Here is a 27,922-nt window from a genome sequence, read left to right on the forward strand (position 1 = left end):
GGATTGCGCCCTTAGGCAGGCACCTGGCTGCTGTTCTGTGAATCTAGATGTACCTTCCCTGGATACTTGTTCAGATCCCTTGTTATGTTTGTGAATTTGTGAACAGTAAAGGATTCCATTCAGTAGAGTCTCTAAGAATAGATTGCACTGAGGTGCACCCTACGCAGTCCTCCTTGATCGAGCTCATTTAGTCTCTGCCTCTGATCATCAGGCTGGGAGCTTCCCTCACATCCATGCATTTGCACTTGAAAATAGTCCTCTTCCTGAATTAGTTTGTAATGTTCTCTTCCAAATCACGCCTCGAGGGCTGCACAGTGTGTGCAGGAAAACACGCAGTTGCTGGCATTATCCATGTGCCGGGAGCTTGGTTAACAACAGGTTTGCAGCTTAAACAATGTAGACTCACTGGTGGTTTGGGTTTATCAACCCTTCTGACTTGTGGAACAGCCTAACATCTTCCTAGAGGAGCAGCTCTGGGGATTTATGTTCATAATAAGGATAATTTGGACAGGTCGATGAAAGAGGAATACGTGGAAAAGGGGATTAAGTGTGTTTACCTGGCAGTGTAATTTATTGTGATAGTATAATGTCAGTAGGTGTTTTCATTATGAAATGATGGGCTCCAAGGCACCAACTCCCGGTACCCACAGGACTTCTGGGATGCCCAGTGCCAGAAAGATGCTGAAAACTGTACGAATTGATTTATGAGAAAAGGGCCATCAGGAACGCTGGAAACATGACATTTAACAGGACATGTCACTGGACTCCCCGGTAGATGGAGACACCAACGCAAGAACATGATTAACGAAGGCACAGAAGGCTGCGAGGGGCGCACCGCTCTCAAAGGCAGATTCAGTTTTTAATTTATGCACCACTTAATTTTAATTCAGGGGAGGCGGCGCCGGCGCAGGGTCCGGCGGGGCGGGCGGAGGGGCCGCGCTGAGGGCGGCCCTGAGGGCGGTGGGAGCGCCGCGGCCCCTCCTTCGCTCCCTCCCCTCGTCCCCTCCTTCCCTCGCTCCCTCCCCGCGCTGCCGGAAGGGTCCGTCTGGAAAAGCCGCCGCCCGTGCCCGGGCCCGGCGGCGCCACCGCGGCCCCGGAGCGCCCGGCTCGGAGCCGCGGCTGTGCCCGCCGAGTGCCGCGGGCCCCTCGAGGGCGCCGGGGCAGGAGAGCCGCGGGGCGGAGGGGCCGCACACCCGGCCCGCGGCGGCGGCAGCGGCCGGCTGGCGGGGGAGGCAGAACCGCGGTGCACCGCCGCGCCCTGCCCGCCTCCCTCCCTCCCCTTCCCGGCGCAGGCAGCGCCACGTCTCGGGCAGGAGCCGGCGCCGGGCGGGCGGCCCCAGGTCTGCGGGGTCTGGCCGGGGCGGGGGGCGGCTGTGGGGGCCGGGGCCGGCTCAGGTCGGGGGGTCGGGGCTGGCGGGGAGTGGGAGCTGCCGGTCCGGCTCCGGGCGCTGCGGGCCCCGGGCCTCCCGCTGCCCTCGCCGGGCACCCCCGGGCCGTGACCGAGCCCCGGTGCCCTCACGGTTTGGGGGGGTTTAAGCAGAATCGGTGGGTTTCGTACAGCTCCCCCCCCGTGAGGTTGGCGTGCCTGCATCTGTGCGTGTGTCTGTCTGTGCGCAACACAGGGATACAAAAGGACTGTGAAGCCGCAATACTCGAGCCTTTGGTATCGGGAGTGGGATGTACAGGAGAAAGCTGCTCTCCATCACTCGGTTGTTAAAACGTGTTTTATGACAAGGATAACAAACCATCTCGAGCTAGTGGGGTTTTCTCAAGGTGTGAGCAGTCAAAATCTTGCATGCCTTTTGTCTGTAATTCCTCTTAGTGACCTGTCATGTGGAATCTATTTGCTGTACAGCGGCAGTTCTTCTAGAAGTTTTATTGTAAGGTTTGTTACACTGAAAATCTTGAAAAAATAAATAACAAATCACAGTGAAGGTATTAAAGACTCTTCTGTTTGTGGAGGTTTCTCCTTTAGAAATGCTCTCCAGGGTTCTGGCTCCTTCCCAGCTCACCTGCATCCCCGTGTTTTCCTGGGTGCCCTGAGCTGTTTGCAGCCTCAGTAACGTTCTTTTTTTTTTTTTTTTTTAACTGGGGATTTCTTATGTTTCTTTAGTGAATAAGAACCATAACATTTTGTAATCTGAATTCATCTGTCAGCAACTATTTGAACGAAATTTAAATATGTGAAGGGACTGTGTACAATACAACAGTTTCTGTCAGATTTTTTTATCTCGTACTTTCCAAGCTCTAATAAATGTTTGTAAATTCTGTTTCTAGGGGATGCAGGCCCTTGGTGATTACGACTTTGTCTGCGAGCTGCTTTCCTGATCTGGGGTTAGCAGCTGCCTGCTGCACCACCAACAGCTGTACAGACCAGAACTGCTCCCGTGGAACACCTTGATGCTGTTGTTGCTGATGGAGAGAAACAGGACTTGGTAGTTCACTTGGTGGCAAATTATTCAGAAGAAAAACTTTCCAGGGATCTGGATCGTTTTTACCATGGACTCCTCATCTGTCCAGCAGGATGTTCACCTGGAGAACAGGAGCAGTAATGGGGCTCCTGGCAGCTCTGAAGAACTTTTGGATTGTAAAGCCAAGTCACAGCCAGTTACTGCAGATGAAAGTAGGTTATTTCATATGCACCAGATAATTTTCTAACCAGACTAACCCAGGCTTTTATACAGTCACATTTTATTGTTCAGATGATGCTGAAGGACTTCTTTCCTTGAGGTCAGGAATTTCTTGTACAGCAGTTGTAAGCGAGTTTGGTGAAGGCTCTGTACATGAGGAAAATTGGGTTTTGTTGTAGAACTTGTTCTTTTGAAAGCAAAACCCAACTATTAACTTAAGTACTGTTTGCTGTCAGTTGAGTATTTATTGTTCAGTGTTACTCTGTCTTCTGATAGTGCTTCCAGAAGTGTACACCTGCAGTTATCTAGAACCAGCAGTTCTGAAATGATCGTTATGAGGGACGCTCATGACTGGAGTAATTTATTCTGGCAAAAGAAATTTTCCTAATAAATTAAATCGCTTAGGCAGAAACCAAAATGTACTTTAAAAGTCTCCCTAAATGTCCCTTTATGGGAAACTTGAGTTGGAACAGAGCTCTGTGGGTTGTCTAGTCCGACTTCAGGCTCAGAGCAGACCTGGTTCTGGAGCAAGATCAGGTCGCTCAGGACCTTGTCCTGTTGAATTCTGGAAGCCTCTGCAGGGGGAGGTTCAAGAGCCTCTCTACCCATCCCAGTGTTCAGGTGTTTTCCTTGGGATGCGTTGGAGTCTCCGTGTTTCCCGGCCGGTGTGTGGGAGGTGTTGGTGACAAGGACGTGGTGGTGGGTGGGTGGTGTGGGTACACATGTGGCTGTGTGCCCCGTGGCTGTGTGGATACACAAAAGGTTCCTTGTGTGAAGGGAGGTGACGTGAGGAAGTTGCAGCCTTCCCGTACCACAGGTTTGTCAGCCAGTCCCAGGCGGGAGAGCGAGGCCTGAGACTTTATTTACATTTCTTACACTGCCCACTGTCAGGCTGGCAGAGTGTAGTTATGTGGTGATTCATTCATCTTTTATGAAGTTGGAGATCACGTGTTCCTGCTTTCTCCAGTGTTGGACAATTGAATTGTGGCTTGCAAATAGGTAGTGTGTCTTCCTACTGTTTTTATTTTAATTGCATCTCTGCTGCTCTGAAAATACCACAGCTGTATTGACTCTACTGCAATTAAATTACTTTAGTTCAAGTAGTGTTTAGATTCTGCGTGTCTCGTGGCCTCAGGAAGTTGCCAGGAAACCATTCCTCCAGAATTTTACCACTGACAGTAGTGAAGAAAAAAATGTAAATAAAGAGTAAACCAGATGCAGCACTAGCTGCAGTTTCTGAGACAGGGGCAGAAACAATATTTCTGAGTGTGTGAGCTGTCTTCTTATTTTTGGCTTCTTGTGGCTATTCTCAGCACTGACCTCTATTTCAGATTTGCTTGTGACAATCTTTTAGTTTTAAAGTGTTAGTCATTACTAAGCAGTCTTGTCCTCTGTCCTCCTTTACACACTCGTTGCACCCTCCCTTTCCACTGTGCCCGTAAGCATTTTTGTGACATGATGATCTAAATCAGAGAACTGATTCAGACTGCAGTGGCCTGAAAATGTTGTCTGGGTGACAAATAAGACACTCAAAAGTGTTTTGATTCAAATCTTGGAGCGTTTATGGGCTTTGGCAGCCTAAGACTGAAAGCTTTTTCTTTTCACCCACACTGTGTTTGCTGGTTCAGTGCCCTCTGCGCTGGGTCACTGTTCAAACAGCTGTGCTGCCTGGGGGAGGAGGCACTGCAGAGGTGGCAGCAAATGCTCAGGGGTGGCAATTTGGCTTTTCCTCTTCACATTACTCTGCAGTGAAATTTGACTGCACTTCAAAGGAAATCTTTTGCTTTCTTCAGTAAGAAAAGGGAAAACAATGAAAAGGTCCTACCTCCCTACCTGTAATTTTTTCCACATGGCTCATTTAACTTCAGGGTGCACTTTAATGTTCTCCACCTACATGATTGATTGATTGATAAGGGCTTTATTGTTTAGTGGTGGTTTTGCTTTCAGAAGTCTACAGTGATTCCTTTTATGGGGAGAAAAAGTTTAATACCAGTATGTTTGTGGGCTAGTCTAAATCAGTAATTAAGGTTTTATTGAATCATTATGATCAGCTTCCTGGCTACAGAACATCATCTTAGAAACACTTTGTTTTGGGTGGATATGTTTCTCAGTTCTAGTCTGGGTTTTTTTCTTTCTCCTCATGTCTTCCTTGAGAAGACTTTTAAAAGAATACAAACTGCTTATTCAAGTCTGAGAGGAGGGGAAAAATGGGAAGAGAAAACTTGATTTTTGCACTTGCAAATACTTTGTGATCAGAAGTGTCAAATATTTTCAAACATCTTTTTGAAAAAATAATGAAATCTTACATGTTATTCCAGTGAGTTCCAGATACTGCAGTGATACATAGTGTGGGAATGAACAGAAAGGCAGTGGCTATTTCAGTACTCTGCTCGTTGGAGATCTATAGTAATTAATTTAGACAGGCAGTTTTTTTGCAACAGCAGGTTCATAAATGTAAGTAGTCACCAACCAAGCAAAGTAGAAATGTGTGAGAAATCAGTATAAAAGTATAACCCTGTGCAATGTTTAACTGGTTTTGAATGTGCTTTTTTTGTGATGGATAAAGAAAAATCTAATATTAGTAAGTGGGGATAAAATTGGTGTTAAAGTGGTTTTGAATTGCATTTTACTTGGTAGATTTTAATTTTACTTGGTAGATCTGTTGTTTTGATCCACGTGAGCTTTGCTGCTGTATTTTGATGAAAACATCCCATTTGAAAAAATGTAAACTCAGTTGAAAATTGAAGAACTGCTTGGCCCGGGCTGGAAGTCAGGCTGGTGGATGCTTTCTCCCCAGTGCCCAGCAGAATATCAAACAGCTGAATCATTCAGCAAGGCCTGCAGTTGCTGAGTCTGATCTGTGCGAGGTTGCCCCTCAGAGTTGCTCACGCTCAGCGTTTCATGCTTCTAACCCTAACGAGATTGAAAAACCTGTGTGAAGCTTTGAAGATATTTTGTGTGATCACTTTTGAGGTCCTGATTGAGGGCAGCATGGTAAAGCAGTGAAAAGGACTCATTCTGGTCTTTCTAAATAAAGAACTGAAAGCCCTTTATAAAATTTCTCCTGCCAGTTGCTGTCAGTAGCAATTTCCATGTTCTCACAGTGTAAAGGCAGTAGCAGTAGCATTGTATTTGGGTGGAGGGGTGGAGATAAATGGGTGGCTTAAGGTGTAGCTCAGCAAAACTTTCTTTTCCAGCTACCAGTGATGACATCAACGAAGTGCCAAATGAGGAGGGGAGTCTGGAGATGAACAGCAAAGTGGACGCCTGCCAGAATGGGCCAGAGCCGCTCTTCCCTGACTCTCCTGTATCTTTTGACCCCACCAACTGTGAGCAGGGTGAAGAGTCATCCCCAGGTGTGACTGGTTTCCATGACAGCCTAAGGAAGTCTCAGGGAACTAGTGCTGAGGGCATAGTTCTTAGGAAAGAAGCTTTGCAGTCTCTCAAACTAAGTCTTCCCATGCAAGAAACTGAATTGTGTAAGCATCCGTTCACGGTGGTGCCCCTGCTTTCTCTTGCTGCATAAAGCTTTTTACTCTGAGCCTGGCTCTGGACTCCTGTAACATCATTTAAGCTTGAACTAAACTTCATTTCTGCAGTAAGCTTTTACTTAGAACTACAGTTCTTTTTCTTTCAGTAAAGCACCCTCTGCTGCAGCTAAGGCATGTGCCTTCCCATTCAGAAATGGCTCTTACGCTGAGGGGAACTCACGCTTCCTGGGGCTGAGCTTTTCTAATCTCTGTGATTATCAGCAGTAACAGGTGACATTTAAAAAAACCACAGAACAGCAGAACCATGTGATTTTAAGCTAAGTAATAAAGAGGGACGAGCAGTGAAGGGGAAGCCTTTACAATAAGGTGTCTAATGCTGTGGGTGTTCTCTGAAATAGTGTTTTTAAAAAGCCCTACTCTGGGAAAGATTTAATGTGAGTTAACCAAAGGTAAGCAAATGTATCTAGGGAACATCCTTCCCTGACTTGTAGGGAATGAATGAGTGGACTGCACAGGTTCTTGCTGAGTTTTATAATTTTAGTACTGTCAGAAATGCAGAACAGGTGAGATTAAATTACAGCAATATTTTTTTTCTTGCTGTATAATCTCTTGTCATATATATGTGGAGAAACTGCAGCAAACTGAGCAGTGGAAGTCCACAAGCTTTATCAATGCTTACACAAGGCTAGACTTGAAGGGGGTAGTTTGAGGTGCATGTCAATGGGCTTTCCTTTCTTTCCTTGCTTAAGCATGAAGCATGTTGCTGATGGTAGAGGGGGCTTTTAGCTTTTGCATCACACTTGCCTGTGTTGGCTTTTTCTTACACTTTGACTGTAAAGAAACCTTTCACTTACAGGCTCAGTAGAGCCTTCACTGCCATTGGAGAAAGAAGAACAAATCAGACTTCAGGCAAGAAGGCGTCTGGAGGAACAGCTCAAACAGTACAGGGTGAAGAGGCATCAAGAAAGAGTGAGTACCACACAACACATCTTCTAGAGTCAGTGTTTTGTGGGGAAACTTGAAAACTTTACCATTTCTGTGCTTTGAATGCAGTCAGTAGTTTTCTCAAATGTGAGAAAGCAGGTTTTTTTCTTCTTGACAGGCAAAATTTGGTTCTCTTACCTCCTCAGTAACATACCATTTTGTGCTACTTAAAATATGGGGGACAAAACCAAACACAAAACTTAAGTGACCTAAATGTTCAATTTTGCCTGTATTTTTCAGTTAGCTTTTGGAATCTATCTTGAACATTTTCAGTGATATATGGAACCTTGATGGGGTTAATTGCTGGTGTGATTTACCTTGCTTACAAAAGGACCTGTGTATCTAGTGTTAGTGTAGAAGTGTAAGAGCTTTACATCTTAAGTTAGAGCAAGATAAGGCTTTGATGCTACTTCAAAGTTAACATTCTGGAATTTATTGTTGACTCTTTGCTTCTTGTAGTCGAGTCAGTCCACGTCCAAAAACCGGCCCTCCAGCACCCTGGACCCTGAGCTGATGCTAAACCCAGAGATCCTGCCGAGAGCCAGCACTGTAGCAATGACAAAGGAATACTCCTTTCTGCGGACCAGTGTCCCCAGGGGGCCCAAACTGGGTAGCCTGGGACTCCCAGCATCCTCAAAAGAGAGGAAAAGTTCCAAAGCTAAGTCCAGTAAGATCCGGTCCTTGGCTGACTACAGAACTGAAGATTCAGACACCAGAAACACTGCTGGGAATTTCACTGATTTATCTGGTGGGACTCTGAAGCAAAGCAGGAGTGGTCCAACGTCAGTTGTTTCTGAGATTAGTCTGCCCTCTGACGTGGATGATCGAATGGAGAGTTCCTCCTTGGCAGGAGACAGCGTCTCAGAGATTGATGGGAGCGAAGTGGGAATGAGGCTGGATGGAAATGAGAGTGACAGCTCTACCTACAGCAGCGTGTCAGGGAAAGGGCTGTACAGCAGTTTACAGAACCCAGAAAACAAACAGGATACTCCTTATACAATAAATGGCCAGAAGATAGACCCTGCAGCCCTGGGGCAGTTTCCTTCCATCAGTGAGGTGCTGCAGGCTGCGGCAGTGGAGCATCGAGCCCAGGAGCCAGAAGTTAACGGGGAAGTTCGGAGCAGGAGAGACAGCATTTCTAGCAGGTAAGAGTGATCCCAGTGAGGCCCTTGTTGGGCACTACACTTCCTTGGAATAGGCAGCCTATTACTCCTACCTTCTACTAAACTTGGATCCACTTTTAACTTGTGCTGTGATCAAACCTGTTGTTAACTTACAGATTCTACAAGAATCTGACAGGTAACTTTCCTTGAGTAACCAAAGTAGCATGAATATAATATTTTTTTCTCTTTGTTCCTAAGGTTGTTACACTGTGGGATAGATCTATCATAAAGCCAGAAAATATGTCCTACAGTCCAGGTCACACACAGTCTTAGTGCCTCTTAATTTCAGTTTAACTTTTCTTCAGCCGGGTGAGTGTTGTATTCTAACCCTGTCACTGTGTATGTGCTGTCTCTGTCTCCAGTGTTTCTATGGAGAGCTCCATTGCAGGAACTCATGATGAAATGCTGCAGGTTCTGAAGGAGAAGATGAGACTTGAAGGGCAACTAGAGGCACTCTCACTAGAGGCTAATCAGGTAGAAAATGAATTTGGAATTCTGTGTTTAGCAAATCACATTAATATTTCAAATTTTCAAGAGCCTCCTTCTCATTACTTGGGGAATTGTGTTTTGTAAAAACATTGTTCAGTAAGGTACTTCCCAAGGATGCTGTGGTGGGCTGACCCTGGCTGGATGCCAGGTGTCCACCAGAGCTGCTCTGTGCCCTCCTCAGCTGGACTGGGGAGAGAAAACAGACAGTGAAAGGCTTATGGATTAGGGTGAGGACAGAGAGATCACTCACCAGTTACCATCCCAGGCAAGAGAGACTCAGCCTGGGGAAATGGGTTTAATTTATTACTAGTCAAAGCAGAGTTTGGTAATGAGAAAGAAAAAACTAACCTTAAAAACACCTTTCCCTCCACCCCTCCCTCTTCCCCAGCCTCAGCTTGATCCTGAATTCTCTCCCTCCTTTCCCCTCAGCAGTGTAGGGAAATGGGGAATGGGAGATGCTGTCAGTTCATCACAAATTGTCTCTGCTGCTCCTTTCTTCTCCTGGAAAGGACTCCTTGAACTCTTCCCCTGCTCCAGCGTGGGGTTCCTCCCATGGGAGTCAGTCTTCATGAACGCCTGGAGCGCCTCCTCCCCCTCCCCTGTGCTGACCTTGGTGTCTGCAGGGCTGTTTCTCTCACATATTTTCACTCTTATCTTTACTGTTGTTCTTCTGCTATTTTTTTTTCCCACTTTCTTAAATCCTTTATACCAGAGGCACTACCACTGTCACTGGTGGGCTCAGCTTTGGCCAGGGGCAGGTCCATTTTGGAGCCAGCTGGCGTTGGCTTTGTTGGACACAGGGGAAGCTCCTGGCGGCTTCTCACAGAGAGCACCCCTGGTTTGCCAACTGCCAAACCCCTCCCATGCAAACCCAGTGCAGATGCTGAAGAGGGTAAATACAAAGTTGTAAAGCCTTCAAAGACTACTTTAAAAAAAAAGAGTGGTGGTTTTGTATGTTTTTTTAAAAAAGTCAAATTGAAGGAGACGATAAATCCGGAGCAATGCAGGCAATGTCTGTGTAACTGTATTTTCTCTTTGTTTTAATTGATGGTGTAACATTCACATCAGAAAGCATTCTTCCTTCACGTGTACACATATGTGTATTATTAAAAATCCTGATGTGATTACTGTCATACAGTAATATATCTTGTCTGTGCTTTCCTCTGTATTTTGACTTTTCAGGCATTTGAAATATCTGATAGGGGAGATGTCACTTGAAAAAAGAATTTCTTACAAGCCAAGTGGTCTTTGCCTTAGCATCTGTTTTAGTCAGCCATTAGTGTATTTTCTCTTAAACATTCTCTGGTTTGGTTTTCTGGACACACTCAGGCTCTCAAAGAGAAGACTGAGCTGCAAGCCCAACTTGCAGCTTTGAACATGAAGCTGCAGGCGCAGATGGAGCACAGCCAAACCAGCCAGCAGAAGCAGGAATCTCTGAGCTCAGAAGTGGCCACATTAAAGCAGTCTTGCTGGGATCTGGAACGAGCAATGGCTGACCTGCAAAATGCCTTGGAAGCAAAGAATGCTAGTTTGGCTTCTTCAAATAATGATTTGCAGTTAGCAGAGGAGCAGTACCAGAGACTGCTGCAGAAGGTTGAAGATATGCAAAAAAATGTTCTCACCAGAGACAGCACAGGTGGGATGATGTAAATGTCAATCTTTAAAATTTGTTAGTCCGTGAATCATTTTCTTTGAACATAATTCTGGAGTCCAGAAGAGGAAGAAATCTTAAGCCCTGCTTAATTGATGTCATGCTAATAAAATGGTATGAATTTTAAGATGATTGTTTCTTATTTTGTGTCACAGATGTGCCACAGTTTGCAAACTGCCACTGCCAGCTTGGAGGCATAAATATTTAGTCCAGCAACTGTTTGACAGTGCCCTAATTGTTTTCTTAGAAAATTGTACAATTAGTGATTTGTAAGGATGACTCTACAGGACACCTACTACCTGATGTTTAATTAGTTCATATTTTCTGCCTCTAAAGAACAATGAATGCTTCCAGAAGTGATTCATTTAGTTTAATTTCATTCTGCTTATGGCCAGATACTTCAGATTCCAGCACTTTTGCAGGAAAAGCCAGTCTCCATGTAATTAGGCATATATGCTTTTGTTCAACAAGAGAGGCAAAAAAGAAGCTGTGAACATAGCAATGATCCTTGGAAATTAGTGCAGGAAAATAGAGCAGTGGATGCTCTAGTCCAGGCTCTTCCTTTTTGTTCCTCCAGTTCACGATCTGCGGCAGCAGTTGGCTTCCTTACAGAACCAGCTCCAGAAGGTGCAGCTGGAACGGACCACACTGACCAACAAGCTGAAGGCATCTGAGACAGAAATCACTTCCCTCCAGAACGTGCGCCAGTGGTACCAGCAGCAGCTCGTCCTGGCACAGGAGGCCCGGGTCAGGCTGCAGAGTGAGATGGCCAATATACAGGTACTGTGGTTTATTTGCACATGGAGGGCTGAGCTCTGTTCTTCTCTGTGCTTACCAGAGGACAACCTGGTGGCCTTCTGGTGGCAGTGGACTGACTGCACCAAGGCAAGGGCAGAGCTATGGGTGTCATCTGACTAGACCTCTGTAAAGCCTGTGATGTGGTCCCCCCAGCATCCTTCTCTCTGCATTGGAGAGACATGGATTCAGTGTTGGGGGATAAGGAACTGGCTGCACAGTCACATCCAGAGGGCAGTGCTCAGCAGCTCAGTGTCCCGAGGGACACTGGTGCCCCTCAGGGGTCTGCAGTGGGACCAGGGGGGATCAAGCACCCCCTCAGTGAGTTTGCAGGTGACACCGAGCTGGGTGGTGCTGTTGACACACCTGAGGGACAGGATGGCATCCAGGGGGACCTGGACAAGCTGGAGAAGTGGCCCATGGGAACCTGATGAGGTTCAAGGTGCTGGACCTGGCTCAGGGCAGCCCTGGGGTCAGCACAGGCTGGGGGATTAACGTGTGTTCTTCAGGGGGCAGGAGAAGGGGCCAGCTCGTGGTTTGTTTTCCATACTGAGGTGTTAGTTCACATTAATGGTGAGGCATAAATTTAACCAAAGCACTTACCTTTGTGGATGAAAAGTGCCTGAAATAAGGCACACATGGATTCAATGTGATTTTTCTTTTTTTTTTCTTTCTGAAATTTGTTGGCCAAATTTTGACTGTTGGTGTCAATCTGTGCCTTTTTTCCTTCCTTTAGGCTGGGCAAATGACTCAAGCAGGTATGTTGGAACATCTCAAACTGGAGAACGTGGCACTGTCTCAGCAGCTGACTGAAACCCAGCACAGATCCATTAAAGAAAAGGAACGTATCGCAGCACAGCTACAAAATATTGAGGTATGGCTCTAGATGGTTTTCCTGAATTAGGTTGTGTATTTATGTTTTGCAGACTCAAGGCTATTCTGACAAAGTAACACAGAATTCTCATGAACTGGTTCAAATGCTGCATTATAAAACCAGTAGATATTTCAGAACAAATAAATTTGCATGGCATTATGAATGATAAGAGGGAGCAAGGCCATATATTTCCTATTCAGTGGTGATACTTGCATTTTCAGATGAAATGTTGTCATTTACCCATTCACGAACTCTTGTCAAGAGAAAGCTTAGTTGGAAGTTAATCTAAATCAGTAGTGTGCTTTTTAACAGTGTGACATTGCTCAGTAATCAGGTTTGTCCTTCCTGCCCTCCAGTAAAAAAAAAGCAGCACTTTCAAAGCTCTTAGAACCTTGAATTCCACTGATTTTCAGTGACATTCCTGCTTCTGAGTCTCACAGGGCAGTAGAGCAGCAGGTTATGGAAGCAGCCCATGGGCAGTGTTACTAATACAATGTGTAAATAACAGGACTTTGTTTCCTCTCAGTAGCTACACTGAGTAGCTGCAGCATCCAAGGAATCCCTTTTGGTTAAGAATTTTTCCAAACAGCTTAATTTTAATAAAGATTCTTTTTCTTTAAGTCTTTTTTCGTCAATTGAGAAAGGACATGGTGTTATTTAATAGGAATTCAGATCGTCACAAATATGCAAGACATTCACTGTTAGTGTGAGGTGTCTTAAGAATATGAATGGGTGACTTCAGTAAGAGCATACAGGTGTGTAGGGCAGACATCAGAATTACCTGTGCTTCTGTCTTTCCTCTACAAATTTTCTTGATAATTTCCTTTTTCCTTTTCCTATATTTTTTTTCTTTTTCCCACTCTTCCCCCTCCATTGAAACTGTAGAAGTTGATTCCTTGTTTTTTCTGTGCAGGCTGACATGTTAGATCAAGAAGCTGCCTTCATGCAGATCCAGGAGGCTAAAACCATGGTGGAAGAAGACTTGCAGAGAAAACTAGAGGAGTTTGAGGATGAGAAAGAACAGCTTCAGAAAATGGCTGATTCTGCAGCAACATTGGAGCAAGAACTGGGACAGGTAGACTGTTGTTAATCAACTTCCCAAGGGTTTCAAGGGAAATACTTTTTGTTTGGCTGAAAAAGCAATAGGAAATAGATACTGAGCTCTAAAGTTCTTTTTAAAACCTTGAAAGGCTGCTGCAAAAATGAAGTCCATATCAAAGTCACTCTGTTTCAGGTGAAAAGGCCTTTTTTTTTCCAACCATCTCAGTAACAGTACCTTTTTTAAATTGCTGAACTACTGTCTTGCAGGTGCTGGGCTTTTTTAGTGAATTCAGTCTGTGATTATTGTAAGTGTAGACCAGAACCATAGACCCATGTTCAAAGTTGTTAGGCAGTCAGGATATCATTATATACATTTAGAGCATGATAAATCTGCACTAGAGAGTCCTGCTTTAACCTTGTAACTTAGGCAGCACGTCAAGGGCTGGAATGATATGAAGTAGGTGACAGCTCAGTGTAACATTCCATGTAATCATACAGTATTATGGTTAATAATGCTGAATTTACCTGCATACCTACTGTGGACACCTCTTTCAACTAAATATTTAGAATACAGTGAATATTATGAATGTATTTGGTTTGCCATTCTGGTCATTGCTTAGCCTGTAAGATAGCAGATGCTGCAGAAGGCAATCAGTGCAATTAATGGAGAAGCTTGAAGTGGCCTAGGAAAGTTAAAAAATACTTTCACCTCCTTCTATTTTCTCCTAGAAGCTAAAACAATTAATTAAAATACTTGACTTTGATTGGAGTGTATTTATTTGCAAAGATAACCTTTGCTTTGTGTTAATTTAATCTTAAAAATACTTCTTCTCAGGTCAAGTTGACTTTGCACCAGCGAGATCTGCAGCTCGAATCTTTACAGCAAGAGCACCTGGAACTAATGAAGCAACTGACTGTCACCCAAGAGACTCTGCACACCAGAGAGCAGGCCCTGGGTGACCTGCAGACACAGTATGATGAACTGAAGGCCAGATTAGAGGAGTTCCAAAGTGATGCCACTTCTAAAGATGACATGATCCAGTATCTGCAGAACGAGAAGATTGTCCTGGAAGTGGCTCTGCAGGCAGCGAAGGCAAGTCAGGAGCAGCTGGACGAAGGAGCCGCGCGCCTCGCGGGAGATACGGAAGTCACAGCGCAGGTCTTGGAACAACTGAAGCAAGACATGGCAGTCAAGACAAGCCAGGTAATGCATCCCTGAAAGCACCTTATTTAAAGTAGCAGTTGCAGGGAAGGATTGCCACGGACACAGGGTAGAGAGCCAGTTACGTGAGAGGAGATTGGCATGTGTGAGTTTGTGTACCTGTGTAGTTGTGGGGTTCAGCTAAGGGCAATATTTTTAATCAGTTCTATCATTGTCCTTGTTTGTAGTTCTGAAATCTATCAGTTTTAAAACACAAGAATTTTGAGCATAGATGGCAGTTTGGGAAGTAATTTTCTAGTGTTCTCTTCTTCTGTGGCACTGTGGGCCAAACATCCTTCCTATGCAATAATTTGGTCACATTTAATTGTGCCTTTTCTCTTGAAATAATATACCAGGGCTTGTTTTTACAAAGCCAGCCGAGGCTTTTTTCTAGTCATTGAACAAGGACAAGCCTAAAGCATATCTGTATTCATTTTCTGTCTGCTCTAAATTATGTTGAGTCTTCTGTTCACACTTTAGTTTTATAGTTGTGTATGCTCTCTATCTTCTAGAGCATCCAATCTTCCTAGGAAGAGCTTTCTTATTGAATATCAGTACTGATGAGTTCCTGGTAATCTTTAAAGATTTCTTTTGAAGGTAATAGTGGGGCTTGATAGTATTACCAATGGAATTACTGAAAAATGATGCAAGTATATTTAACATGGTTTTTTTCCTTCAAAGAACCAACTGGTTTCTTCATTTGATCATGAACGTGTGAACAGGTGCCATCCAGATACGTCGTCTGTACACTAATGACATGTGCCAAAACTGCAGTGGATAAGGGGACTCTGTGCATTCCTGAGGTTAACAAGGCTCATGGTGACCTGTGTGAATGTATTTCTGTATCAAATGTTTTGTTATCAACCATTGAGGCACTTAGTCAGAAACAGGATCCTTGTCAGATCGGGCAGTTGGTACAAGTCATAGATGCTGTCACTGAAGCAGTCACATAGAATATGACATTTGGCATGTAAAGCAATGTTTGCTTTGCTTCCCCTTTGGCAGGTGGAAAATCTGCAACAAGAAAATGCCAATCTCAAAAAACAGCTTCAAAAAGTGAAGGAACAGTTCCTGCAGCAGAAGGTAAGCAAAAGCAAAGAAATTTCAGAGACATAAAACCAAGGAATATACTTCTTTTTACAGTGAAGGCATGTACTTCTGGGGGGGTTGTGAGAATATTTGAATCTATTCTTTATCACAGAACTATGTGACATTGAAAGAAAGAAACTGTATAATTTACAGTTGAACTTCTATCTGTAACTAACATAAAAGCTGATCCACCAACCAGTTCATGTTTTGATAGGACTTCTGGGAGTTTGCCAAATGATCCACCATAGAAAATCTCTCTCTAGTTTGTTGATTAGGTTTGCTTTTGCAACAGCACTCATGAAAATCTTCAAGTCTTGTCATTTCCTTGCAGCACTGAAAAGTGGTAGTTGCTTCAGTAATTAGATGGAAATTAAGTGCTGTATTTAAAATTTTATTCTGAATTTGCACAGTTTTGAAACACTCATTTGAAAATGGTATGTCATTAGTATTGCACATACATATGTCTTACTTTATAGGGTGGCACCATTAATTTACTGCTTGACTGCTTATTAACCTAGTGCCAAAGTTTGGTTTAGCTTGTTAGGTTTGAGTTTGGGAAGGCTGTTCAAACTGTCAGTCACAGTGAAGCCCTCTGCTCGTGGCAGAAGTTGTTAGTTTAGTTTTTACAAATGGCACATAATTAGTGCAGTTCCATAAAGGATGTGAGGAAGAGTATCCCATACTGCTCTGAACACTCAGGAGGTGGTTAATGAACTAGTACATGCTGTTATTTGGTATCTGGGCTCACACACAAGCCTTTGAAGCACAGTAGGTGTGTTACAGAATCTGGTGCTGGTTTGTATGACACACCTCCCCCAAACTAAGAGAATATCAGTAAATACTTTCCACTGAAGTTGTCATAAATCTGTGAGGCTGTACCAGAGGTGACACTGTCCTCTCGTAACTCCAAGGTGATGGTGGAGGCTTATCGAAGAGACGCGAGTTCCAAGGACCAGCTGATCAGCGAGCTGAAGGCTACAAAGAAGCGCCTGGACTCGGAACTGAAAGGGGTCAAAAAAGAGATGCTGCAAATTCAGGTTGAAAAACAGTCACTCGAGTCTGAGCATTCAAAGCTCCAGAAGGAAGTATCTCAGGTTCACCAGCAGATGGTGGAAATAGAGAATCATCTTCAATCTGTGCAAAGGGAACGAGACGACATGGAAACACGCCTGCAGGTATGGGAGGTGTAGAGCTTTGGACCTGGAGAGTGTCACTTCTGTTAACTTCAGAAATAAGCATGATGATCACCTACAAGATAAGGTTCTTGGTTACATATTTAATATGCTCTAGACATTTGAGCATGTACCCACCAAAACTGTGTAAATACACGACTGCTTGACGACAGGAGTGATGCAGGTGTGATGTGGAAGTAGTTGCCTTGGTCCCAAAGTGAACACCATTTGAGAGCAAAAACCAAACTAGAACTCTGTTCATACATGTTAATGGTGGTGCCCTCAGAGGGAAGAGTTAAAAGAAGAAATAAAAGGGAAAGAACACAGAGAACTGTGGAACAATTTATATTTAGAGATTAAAGTAATTTTGAAATTTCATGCTCACTCTTTTATTATCCAACATACAAACATGCTTTTGTTCTTACTCTCATGGGTGCTCTTTTCCTTCCTCTTAAGTCTTTGCAGTTTGATAAGGAACAAATGGAATCTCTTGCTGAGGCAAATCAGGCTTTAAAACAACAAGTAGAACAAATGCAAGAAGAAGCAAAAAAGTAAGTGTTCTTGTAGCACAGACAAAATAACTGCAGCATTTGTTTCTCATATGCACCTTTCTAGCAATCACCCTTTTCCTATTCCCTGGTCTCTCCTTTTGGAAGTTTACAGAGTTAGACCCATGGCACAGGAGTTGCATCTTCTCTGATTCACTTATGCTTTCAACCAGCAGTCTCTGCCATACACCATACAGATTGGAGCTAATCCTAATTACCATTCACTGAATTTCAGCCTTGACTGGCTAGAATGTTGGCATTAATGAGAATCATTCTTTTTTTTTTTCATGCTGATCACAGGGTTTTTATGATATCTGGCATATCCATCAAGAGTCCTAGATTAGATTGGATTCTTACTCTAAATTCTGTGTTATTTTTAGAGATAGTAATATATTTCTTTATGTTGGCATTTTAATAACTCTGACAAAGACCTCTTAATTACCCATAAGTATTTTCTTAGAATGCTATCAAGAGCCTTCAAGGTATTGTCTTGTCAACCTGATGAGGGGGGTGACTCTGGGACAGAGGGAGAGAAGCGAATGTTGGGGTTTTTTGGGCCATGTGAAAAAAATGAATCTTTCAGTGCTGTTTTTCAAGCAGTTTTTAGTCTTACCTGGTGTTTTCCTTTGCCTGCAGGGCCATTACTGAGCAGAAGCAGAAGATGAAGCGCCTGGGGTCGGACCTGACGAGCGCTCAGAAGGAGATGAAAGCCAAGCACAAGGCCTATGAGAATGCCGTGGGCATTCTGAGCCGGCGGCTCCAGGAGTCCCTCACGGCCAAGGAGGCTGCTGAGGCAGAGCTGAGCAAACTCAGGGCACAGATTACTGATGGTGGAAACGACCAGATTGCTCAGGTGTGCAGTGTCCTGGGACACAAGGACAGAGCTATCTAGTTATTAAATATAAGTCTTGAAATACTGTTTTACCCTGAAGAGATGAAAGTATTTGGAATATAAAGCCTAGGTGATAACATGGTGTCAGTGTTCTGAGTACTGAGAATTTAACTACATTGGAGAGAGGTGATTTGGCAGGCTTTGGGTTTGGTTGGTGGGGTTTTTTTATTTGATTTGTATCTTTCAGATTACCAATTGTAATCCAAGCTCAAGAGGATCATTAGCCTTTGTGCTAGATTTCCTGATTAATTTTTATTGTTGGTTTGGTTTTAGGTTTTGGATTTTTGTTGGGGTTTTTTCTTTGTTTTTCTTTTTTAAAGGATCAGTATCTGAAAATTTTCCAAAATTCTAAGTCTTACTCCTTTTTTCCCACTGAACTCATTGAGTTAAAAGTTTTTCAAGGTAGCCATAACTTACTCATATATGTTATGGCTGTGATAAGAAAATTAATTTACTGGGGGAAGGTCCAATTCCTTGGACCAGTGGAGCAGGATATCAAATACACTAACAGCAGCAGCTGGATGCAGGGGTGGAAAGCTCTGAGCAAGACCTTTAAATTAAACACTGGCACCTCATTTTGCATTTCCTAGGGAAGTGGGCTTTTAACCCCAGCAAAAATCCTGCAGATGGGTGATGCACTAACCACACATGTGATCCCTTTGTCTTTAGGAAAAGATTCAAGCTCTGAAGGCAGAATTGCGAGCTGTGAGCAGCAGTAAGTTGATGCTGGAAAAAGAGTTGCAAGAAGTGATTTCACTCACCAGCCAGGAGCTTGAAGAGTACAGAGAGAAAGTGCTGGAACTTGAGGATGAGGTGATTGCTTGAGTTTGCTTGGTAGATGAGTATAAAGTGCCTGGAAGACGAGGGAGACATTTTAGTACTGTGATTTTATTCCAACAGTGCAGGAAATCAGAATCTTAGATAGGAAACATCGTGTCAGGGATCCTTGCAAATCTTGCTGCCTTGTGGTGGCTCTTCGTGGTTTCATGAGTCATTGTTGTATAGGGAAAAAGGATGAGAGAGAAAAATAGTTCCTGTATTAGATACCAGCTGTGTCTGGTCATGAGACACTGAGGATGCATGAATCATTAGCTGCTGGAACTATCTGGAGTCATGGATCCCTGGTGATTATGAGGGCAGGGTGGTGGTGTTCAGTTGTAGAGTTACACAAGAAAATTTATAAATATCAACTACTCTTGATCTGCACCTAAACAGTACCCTTGGATTCTGCTTTCTAGGAAGCATTTCAGTCTTCCAACACACACACACAAAAAAAAAAATCAAAGTGAACTTACATTTAATGTTCATTAAAAAAATTAGAAAAGAAGAGAGAAAAGAAATCCCATTCTGGAAAAGCAAGGCATTTAACGAGTTCAACTCACAGCTTTTTTACGTGGTAGACTGGAATGATTTGGTTATGTTTGATTGATGTGCGGTTTTCTTTGACTGCAGCTTCAGGAATCCAGAGGCTTCAGGAAGAAGATAAAACGTTTAGAAGAAATGAATAAGAAGTTGGCCCTTGAACTGGAGCACGAACGTGGAAAACTGACAGGTCTCAGTCAGTCCAACGCTGCTCTGCGGGAGCACAACAATATCCTGGAAACAGCCCTGGCCAAGAGAGAGGCAGACTTGGTGCAGCTGAATCTACAGGTACTTGGCTTCTTGATGTAGCAAGTTAAGAAAGGAACTAGCTCATGTGATACAAAGTTGGTGCATTTTCTCCAGCTCTGGGTCCCCCCTGGTTGTGTCACAGCAGCAATGTGGGGGGGCTAAACCTGAGATAGAAAGGGGACTTTGTTTCCTTTGAAAAACAAATTATCAGAGTTGCACTATAACATTTGCAGTAGTGAAAGTGTGGCTCACTTGAGGTTGTACAGACTGTGTTACATACAGATTCATTGAGATGGACCATTTTTATGCCAATAGTAATGTTTTTATGGGCCGTAAGCAAATGGGACCGTGGGCAATGAGCTGCCATGTAACCATAGCAGTTTAGGGTTAAAGGGTGCCATGCTGAAGGAGTGATCACTGAACAGCAGAGAGACAGAAAATTGGTTTTGCAATCCCTGCATTGGCTTGTGTTTGTATTGCCTCTTCTTCCAGTGAGCCCCCACAAAATGTCATTTATTTTTGTGATAATGTGCTACAGGTTCAGGCAGTTCTAAAGCGGAAGGAGGAAGAGGATCAGCAAATGCAACAACTTATCCAAGCTTTACAGGCTTCCTTAGAGAAAGAAAAGTTAAAAGTTAAAGACCTTCAGAAACAGGTAATGGCTTATCTTTTATTTACTTAGAAGGTGATTTAAATGTATTTTAAAAGCATCTTGAAACAAAATCCATGCTTTGTAAGAGACTGCTGCTTGCAGGGTCTTTGTCATGATGGCTAGTGGCTGATGGATCAGGGATGCCTTCTCTGTTGTGCCCTGTGTTAGTCATACTCATTGACTGTCCAGAAAATTCCATTATGACTTGCAATGCATGAGACCTGTTGAAGTGATGGTGCTCCATCCAGAAATTCACAAGGAAGCAGCAGCCTGGCAAAAAGGCTTCTTCCAGTATAGTTAGACACCGTTATTAATTGCCAGTACTTCAGTGCTTTGGACAGAAAATGCTAACAGCTGCTCAGTGTCCTCCTGGCCTGGTTCCACACTGCTTTAGCCCAGCTCCCTCAGTGCTGAAGCCAAGACAACCCTGTTTTCCCGCAGGAGGCAGCGGCCAGGGCGGACGCCGCGCACAACCGGCGGCACCAGCGGGCGGCAATGCTGGAGCTCAGCGAGGTCCAGAAGGAGCTCCACGCCAAGGAACTGCTCGTGCAGGCCCTGCAGGCTGAGGTGGACAAACTGCAGTAAGTGAAGTTCTTGGACGAGGTCTTGGAGAACAGTAATTAAATCCTCTGAAAGAAGCCATATGTTGGTGCATTTTTGGCTTTGCCCTCTGGAGTGGATTATGGTGAATGTTCAGAGCCTGACTGAGATGCTTCTCTGGTCTGCATTTGTCTCCCCCATCATCCAGACAGACCTAAAGTGCACTGTATTTAGGCTTCACCGTCTGCCATTTTTCTACTTTCAACACAGACTTGCACTATCTCATGTTACTAGTAAGGATTAGCATTCCATATATATCCTATTATTATCTCTTTCACATCCCTGACAAACTACATAGAAGATTAATTTGATTGTTGACTATATACCACAATATATTAAAATTCAATTTTAATTGAAGATGTTTTCTTAAATTAAGGAGTGGTCAGAGCTACATGAGAATAGATATAAGGTTAACCCTATTCCTCCTAAAACAAAGCAAAATTGCTGACGGGTTTTTGTTTGGATTTTTTTACTGCATGATCTGTTGTTTGTAACTGGACTGTTACCAGAGCTCGAGGAATTTTTAAATTTTTTTTTCAGTATTTAGTTATCTGTTTCATAAACTTTTCCTGTGATTTAACTCTTGCTGTCAATGTGTTGGCAAAGTCTTCAGTCAAAGCTATAACTAACCAGTTCCACACCCTGTCATGGCACTTACAAGGCTAACCCAGTGGAGTACTTGTTTTAAAGGACAGATTGAGTAACTGCTGTGTCTGTTGATCCTGCTGTGCAGGGCAGAGGATGAAAAACATTCCCAGGAGGTATCACAGTTTCAGCAAGAGCTGGCAGAAGCCAGGTCTCAGCTCCAGCTTCTGCAGAAGAACCTGGATGACAAGCTTAGTGAGCAGCCTCTAGTAAGCCAAGAGGTAAGAAGAGAACACTGACTGTGTTCATCCCTACTTATATTGCACTGTATGACTTTGTTTGTCTTTAATTCAGCATTTTCAAGGAAGTTTTGATGGGTTTTCCTAGAACCAGAAATGGCTCATAAGATATAAGAATATATTTTAGATTTTGTGGTAGATAATTCTAAAGATACGTTTTTTTATCTGCCCTGGCAGGTGGAAGACCTCAAGTGGGAAGTAGAACGAAAAGAAAGAGAAATTGAAACACTTAAGCAGCAGCTGGACATGACTGAACAGCGCAGCCACAAGGAGTTAGAAGGGATGCAAGTTGTCTTGCAGGTATTTAATCTGCAGCCAGTGGAGATTCTGATGGAAGGATGGTTTTCCCCTGAAAACTGAAAAAGAAAAAAATTATAAAACCAATAGCTGGCTGGAATTTTTACACTGTTTCTTTATCTCACATTGATTCTCTTCCCATTTAGAATATCAAGACTGAGTTGGAGATGGTGAGGGAAGACCTGGCAGTGACTCAGAAGGATAAGTTTATGCTGCAGGCCAAAGTGACTGAACTGAAGAACAGCATGAAGTCACTGCTGCAGCAGAACCAGCAACTGAAGTTGGACCTGAAGCATGGCAAGATGAAGAAGGTATTTCAATGGGAAGAACACACGTAGGGTACAGGAAAATACTCTGCTAATGCTCCTAAATTACCTACCATGAATGTGCCTGTGATTCCTGCTCTGTAATGCAGATATGTACCAGTAGTGTGATGGGAGACTCTTTCTAGGTACTAAAAATTACATGGATGAAATAACTTACTTGTATTTCTCACTTTTTCCCTTTAACCAGAGGAAGGAACTCAAGGGAGAGAATAACTCTTCCAATCCTGTGACTCCAGTCAAGATTCCTGATTGTCCAGTGCCTGCTGCCCTGCTGGAAGAACTCTTGAAACCATCGACAGGTGTGAGCAAGGAGCCTTTGAAAAACCTGAACAGCTGTCTCCAGCAATTAAAGTATGACCTCAGTTATTTATTTATTTATTTATTTGTGTTATTTTCAACCGTAGTCTTAAAAATGCTTCCAGGAAACCGGTTGCCAGCCTAAGGGAAAATAGGATTTGTAAAATGAATTCTTTCATTAGGACTATATTTAGGACAGTAGGATGTTCTGTCATTGAAAGTGCTTGCTTATATGGCCATTACCATGACAAAAGAAGACTTAACAATAAACTAGGCAAAATGTCCACCCTAGATTGTACACAGCAGAACAAACCAGAAACAACTATTACTAGTTTTTGCTAGTGGAAAAGCTGGTGTTTCTCTCTTGCCAACATCAGAAAGGCTGCTTGCAGTGGCAGCCCAGGCAGTGGGTATGGTAATAATCCCTACTGTCTGTGCAAAAATATGTGAGGCACGGTACAGGAAAGCTACAACTTCAGGGAGATGGAGAGTTGAGGTTATTAGGAGAACTGAGCTACTCCTACCACCTCAGGTGATGTTTGAGGGACTGAGGGACCCACAAGCATCACTGAGTCCAACTCCTGGCCCTGCACAGGGCAACCCCAAGAATCACCCCACGTGCCTGAGAGCATTTTCCAAGCTGCCTTCCATGGCAGGCTCTGCCTCCCATGTTGTTGTTGTTCCATAGCTGCAGGAGCACCGTGGTTCAGGCTGCAGCCACCAAGTGCCTCTCCTGAGGAAACAGTGCTGCCTCATCCCTGGCAGTGAGGATGTGCAGCACAGGAGCTGCTGCACTGTTGGCCCTTACTTTTGAATTAAGCATATTGTATTTGTTTGGTCCTAAATTCAAGAAGGCAATTCCTAAGCTTCCTGTAGATTTCTTTCTCCCGTATACAGCTATATCTCAGGTGGTCTTGGAGTAGATATCAGGAATCAGAATCAGGAATCGGAAAAATAAACTTTTGTGCTTGTTGATTTTTGCTTTCTTGTTCTCAATACTTCCAAAGGCAGGAGATGGACAGCCTGCAGCGTCAGATGGAGGAACACACCATCACAGTACATGAATCAATGTCTTCGTGGACTCAGATTGAGGGGAAGTTAATGGACCTTGGTTCTACCAGTCCTGCCACTGCATCAGACCAGCAGGAGATTCCTACTGCAGATGAAAAGAAAGAGAATTTTAGTGTTAATGACAAGGAAGGTTTGACACTATAACCTCCTTATCAGTTGTCTTTCTTCCTACTGCTTTAAGTATATAAACAAATCTTTATAAAAAATTATTTATTTCATTTTTTAAAATGGTGTTCAGAGCTGTGCTTTTGCCTGTAGAAGCAAAAGGCACAGATTTGAGAAACTGAGGTAATAGTAAATGCAGAACGTGCTATTCCAAGGGTTTGTTTGAAACCTTGCCATAATAATTCTGTCATGCTGGGGACTGCCAAGTGCTGAATCTAGCTCAGCTGAGGGTTTAGTAAGAGATTGAGATGGAGGTTTAAAATGAGGTCAAGAGGAGCATCTGGTTCCAGGTCTGTATTTGTTCAATCTGATTTTATTGAGGAACTACTGTTAATTTTGTAACATTACGATTTTGTGTTTGGTTTTTTATTTTGGGGGAGAGGGATGTGTTGTCTTTTCTCCCATCTTTGGTTGTAGCCAAATGACAGTAAGTTCTCATGTCCAGCCTTTAGCAGTGGTTGAGAACTGGATAATGTTGAACATCCTCTCTCTTCCCTCCTGTAATCTTTTATTCTCAAAGTTCAGATTATAGTTATCTGTATTTAAAGAGAAAAAAAAGTCATGGTAAGCTATTTCCAGCTAGGAAGACTGACCTCTTGACCTATAGCAGAAGAAACAAGACTGTAAAGACAAGCCATGCAGAGCAGTTGGTGTCTGGGATGTTTCCTGAAGCACCGGTTTTTCTCTTACAGTCGCAGGCCAGTAGTGAGCTTTGCTTCACTGCACAAACACTTTGCACCTTTTTAGTTCAAGTTTTGAAGTAGACACCCTTGAAAAAGTATGTGTGTAAAAAAAAAAAAAAAAGTATATATATATATAAGAAAAAGATCGTAATTTTCTGACTTTGAATATCTGTTTTAATATGCTTATATACTGTAAGTTAAGGCTGACATGAGGGTTTTTGTTACTGTCATTGTTTTAAAGTTACATTTAAGTTTGCTCTCCTTCGACATACTGTACCAATGGCTTGGGGGAATTGGCTCCTAAAGCCAGAGCTTTCAGAAATGTAATTATTTTTACTTTAAAAGACATAATTATAATGCCTATAAGATTATTATTTTTAATAGCTTTATCTCCCCCCCCACACTTCCCCTACTTTTTGCACCCTCTATTACAAGGTGTCCACCACGAGTGGGGGTGTTGGTACCGTGGCAGCCCCTCTGCAGAGCACCCTGAGCAGGTGATTTTTAAAGCAGCTCATTTCAGGTTGCTTCCCCTTTGGCCCTGCTGCTCCACGTGGTTTGTCGTGAGCAATAAAAGCCCACGCTCTCCTCATTCACAAATCCAGGGGGGGTCCTGCCTGGCCGAGTGTGCTGAGTTCTGAAGCACAAATCGAAATACATGGGATGTTATTTGGGAGATTTAGTGGCAACTCCTGTACTAGCGTGGTTTTGTCTTTAAAACATAAAGAAAACAGGTCAGTTGTATCCACTATAGTTTGGTGTTCGCAAAAAAAAAGAAAAATCTAGTAAGTATAAGTGGATTCAGTGGCTGGGGAAAAAAAATTGTAGTTCATGTATTTTTCCAAAGAGACTCTTTCTGCTTTTGGATGGGTTTGGTTGTTGTGGAGGAATGAGAAGGATATTGCAGTTTGTTTAGCAAACAAACTTTAGTAAGGCAAAAAATAAGCAAACTAAGAAAAAACCCAAACCCACTTATATTTATCTAAAGTCTGATTTCTCATAATTTCCAATTTAAGCTCTAGTCCACTTGAACACTTTGCACTTAAAGAGTTTATCCTGAATGATTTCATGCCCTTCAGCTACTGGATTTTGACTTATATTTTACTGGGATCAAAGTCAAGTGGTGCTGACAGTCAGGGTTTTGGAACTGAAGGAAGAAATGCATTTGTGTGGCATTAGGTGCCCGTCCTACAGATCTACCAAACAATTCAAAGAGAAGCCAAAAGCTTTACTGACTAGCTTAGACATGGTAGTGTCTGCATACTGCTGCAGTCTGCTCTGTAGAGTAAATGGTACTGATTATCTCACTGTTGTCATGTTCTTGAAGTTGCCTGTATATTAAGCTCAAAGAAGAAAAAAAAACCACCTCAGTATTGTTAAAGAAAACATTAAAAGTATGTAATGAATAATATATTCAGGACAAAAAACTACCAAATGTCCAGGATTTAAAATAACACTTGTGCAGCGTTAACGTTGCTGTTCACTTTATTAAATATATTGCCTACAGTTAAGAATCTATTATGTTTTAATCTGTTAAGTTTGGCAACACTTGTATGGATAAAGGTTTTATCTGGTATCAAAGAAGCCAGAACTGTTATAAACCTGCATAGCTGTTCTGAATGTCTGCTCTCCTTCCTGTATCAGTTCTGCACTCTGCTGCATTTCTCACCAGCTCCTGAAGACATCTGAGCTTGTGCAGTCCAGTTCCCTTAGACGTGTTTGCCTTGTCAGGATGAGGGAGCTCTTGTGCACAGATTAGATTCCCACAGTGACCCACCTGGACACTGGGTATTTTTGTGTCATATTCAGGCTGTGTTTTTTTCTATAAACAAAAGCACCATGTCATTTACTTTAATGAAGGACAGACAGGGAGACTTGAGGGTCTAAATCTGGGGAGGTACTAAGCCTTTGGGAAGTCTTCTAGAAGGAGCAGCAGCGTGTGATAGAAGCAAGGCCTTTTCTTTGAAGCTCATCAGTTAAGCTTCCTAATTATCCAGAGAAGTAGTTGCTGTTTTATCAAAAAGCCTCACCCTGAGCATGCTTGGTCTGCAAAGCTGCAGGTCTCTGCTGTCTAGGCAATAAACTAGTGGTAGAAAGGAAAACTGCCTCCCCTCTGCCTGTCACAGCACTGCCAAATCCATCAGAGGAGAATCTGAAGAATAATATCTCAAAGATTTTTTTGTTTTCCTTTTTCAAGCACTGCAATAGAATGTATTTCCTGTGTCTGTTTCCTCAGTAGTTGCTGCCTACTAAACCAAGTCTTACTGATGAAGGAAAAATGTCACTGCAATGTGAGAATGTTCCCAAGTGCTGAAAGCTGGTAAATGCTGCAGCGTTACTTTTTCAGATGCTGTTTTGAGGACTCTTGAGTAACTGTGCATTTAAAAAAAGAAATCACAACAAAGACCAGCAAACCCTACAATGGAGAAGAATGTTACTGAGTCTCTGGCATTGCTGAACATTGCATAATGCTCCATTCTATTGTCTTCCAGATTTCTTGGAAATATTTGTGCACTGTATTGGGATCAGCTGAGCCCCTTACCCACTCATATAGTGATCCCATACACTTTATTCAGGCAATATCCTAGCTGAGATCTGTGAGACTTTCACATGTGTGTAAAGTAATATCAGGGATGAAAGTTCTGGTGGTCGTAATTTCATGGATTGTGTCTTTCTCCTTAGAGAACTGCAGTGGCATGGGTGTTTCAGTGCTAGCAATGACAACATCAGAGGTGTGCTGGGGACAGACAGTATTATCAATATAAATTTAACTGAAAGATGACAGATTCACTCCTGGTGATGCAGAGGATTGTGATGTACGTTTATTAACCTTGTGGGGAAAGTGGGAATAGTTGCATGTGACTTATTGTGACCAGAGCCTTTAAATATTTTCATGTGAAAGGAATTAATTACAGTCCAAAGGAATTACCAGTGCTCATCAGCATCTCTCTGTCTCTTACTTATGTGTAACACTGAGTCTTGGGCAGCCTCATTTCCAATACAGATGCACAGATTTCTAGGGAAGGGAAGGATGTTCTGGATATTGTAAATGAAATGGTTCTGTTTCATATATGACATTCAGTAATGTCTGCTTAGGCTGTATTTGTAAAAGATAGAAGTTAATCATTTCATGTTCTTGAACGGATAACCCAGGGGCTGGAGGAGTTACACTATGTACATTTAATGTTTATGATCATACAAAGCATGTTGATTATAAAAATTATGTGCATAGGGAATTCCTTTAAAAGTTTTGTGCAATAAACTATTTTTGGTAAAGGGCTCCATGTTGTTTCTCCTTTAAGAATTACCATCTTCG

At 43.0% G+C, this 27,922-nt stretch overlaps 1 protein-coding gene across 2 annotated transcripts; it reads left to right on the forward strand.

Annotated features, from left to right (window-relative positions):
- The first annotated feature begins 1,215 nt into the window (after positions 1-1,215).
- Positions 1,216-27,885, forward strand: GOLGA3 (golgin A3). Of its 2 annotated transcripts, none has more exons than XM_050317988.1 (24): positions 1,216-1,340; positions 2,278-2,623; positions 5,828-6,109; positions 6,978-7,090; positions 7,565-8,250; positions 8,631-8,742; positions 10,087-10,393; positions 10,986-11,188; positions 11,940-12,077; positions 12,991-13,152; positions 13,954-14,322; positions 15,325-15,402; positions 16,320-16,583; positions 17,037-17,131; positions 17,765-17,981; positions 18,690-18,833; positions 19,473-19,670; positions 20,170-20,286; positions 20,725-20,864; positions 21,617-21,749; positions 21,945-22,067; positions 22,211-22,375; positions 22,578-22,741; positions 23,695-27,885. In XM_050317988.1, exons 2-24 carry the CDS (start codon positions 2,500-2,502, stop codon positions 23,900-23,902), a joined length of 4,542 nt encoding a protein of 1,513 aa, XP_050173945.1. In that variant the 5' UTR covers positions 1,216-1,340; positions 2,278-2,499; the 3' UTR covers positions 23,903-27,885. The 2 variants fall into 2 exon arrangements, with proteins under 2 accessions (XP_050173945.1, XP_050173947.1); XM_050317990.1 differs by having other exon boundaries at positions 5,828-5,986.
- The last annotated feature ends 37 nt before the right edge of the window (positions 27,886-27,922 follow it).

Source organism: Myiozetetes cayanensis, unplaced genomic scaffold (assembly GCF_022539395.1).
Source record: "Myiozetetes cayanensis isolate MyiCay16 unplaced genomic scaffold, myiCay2020 scf21, whole genome shotgun sequence".
Lineage (NCBI taxonomy): Eukaryota > Metazoa > Chordata > Aves > Passeriformes > Tyrannidae > Myiozetetes > Myiozetetes cayanensis.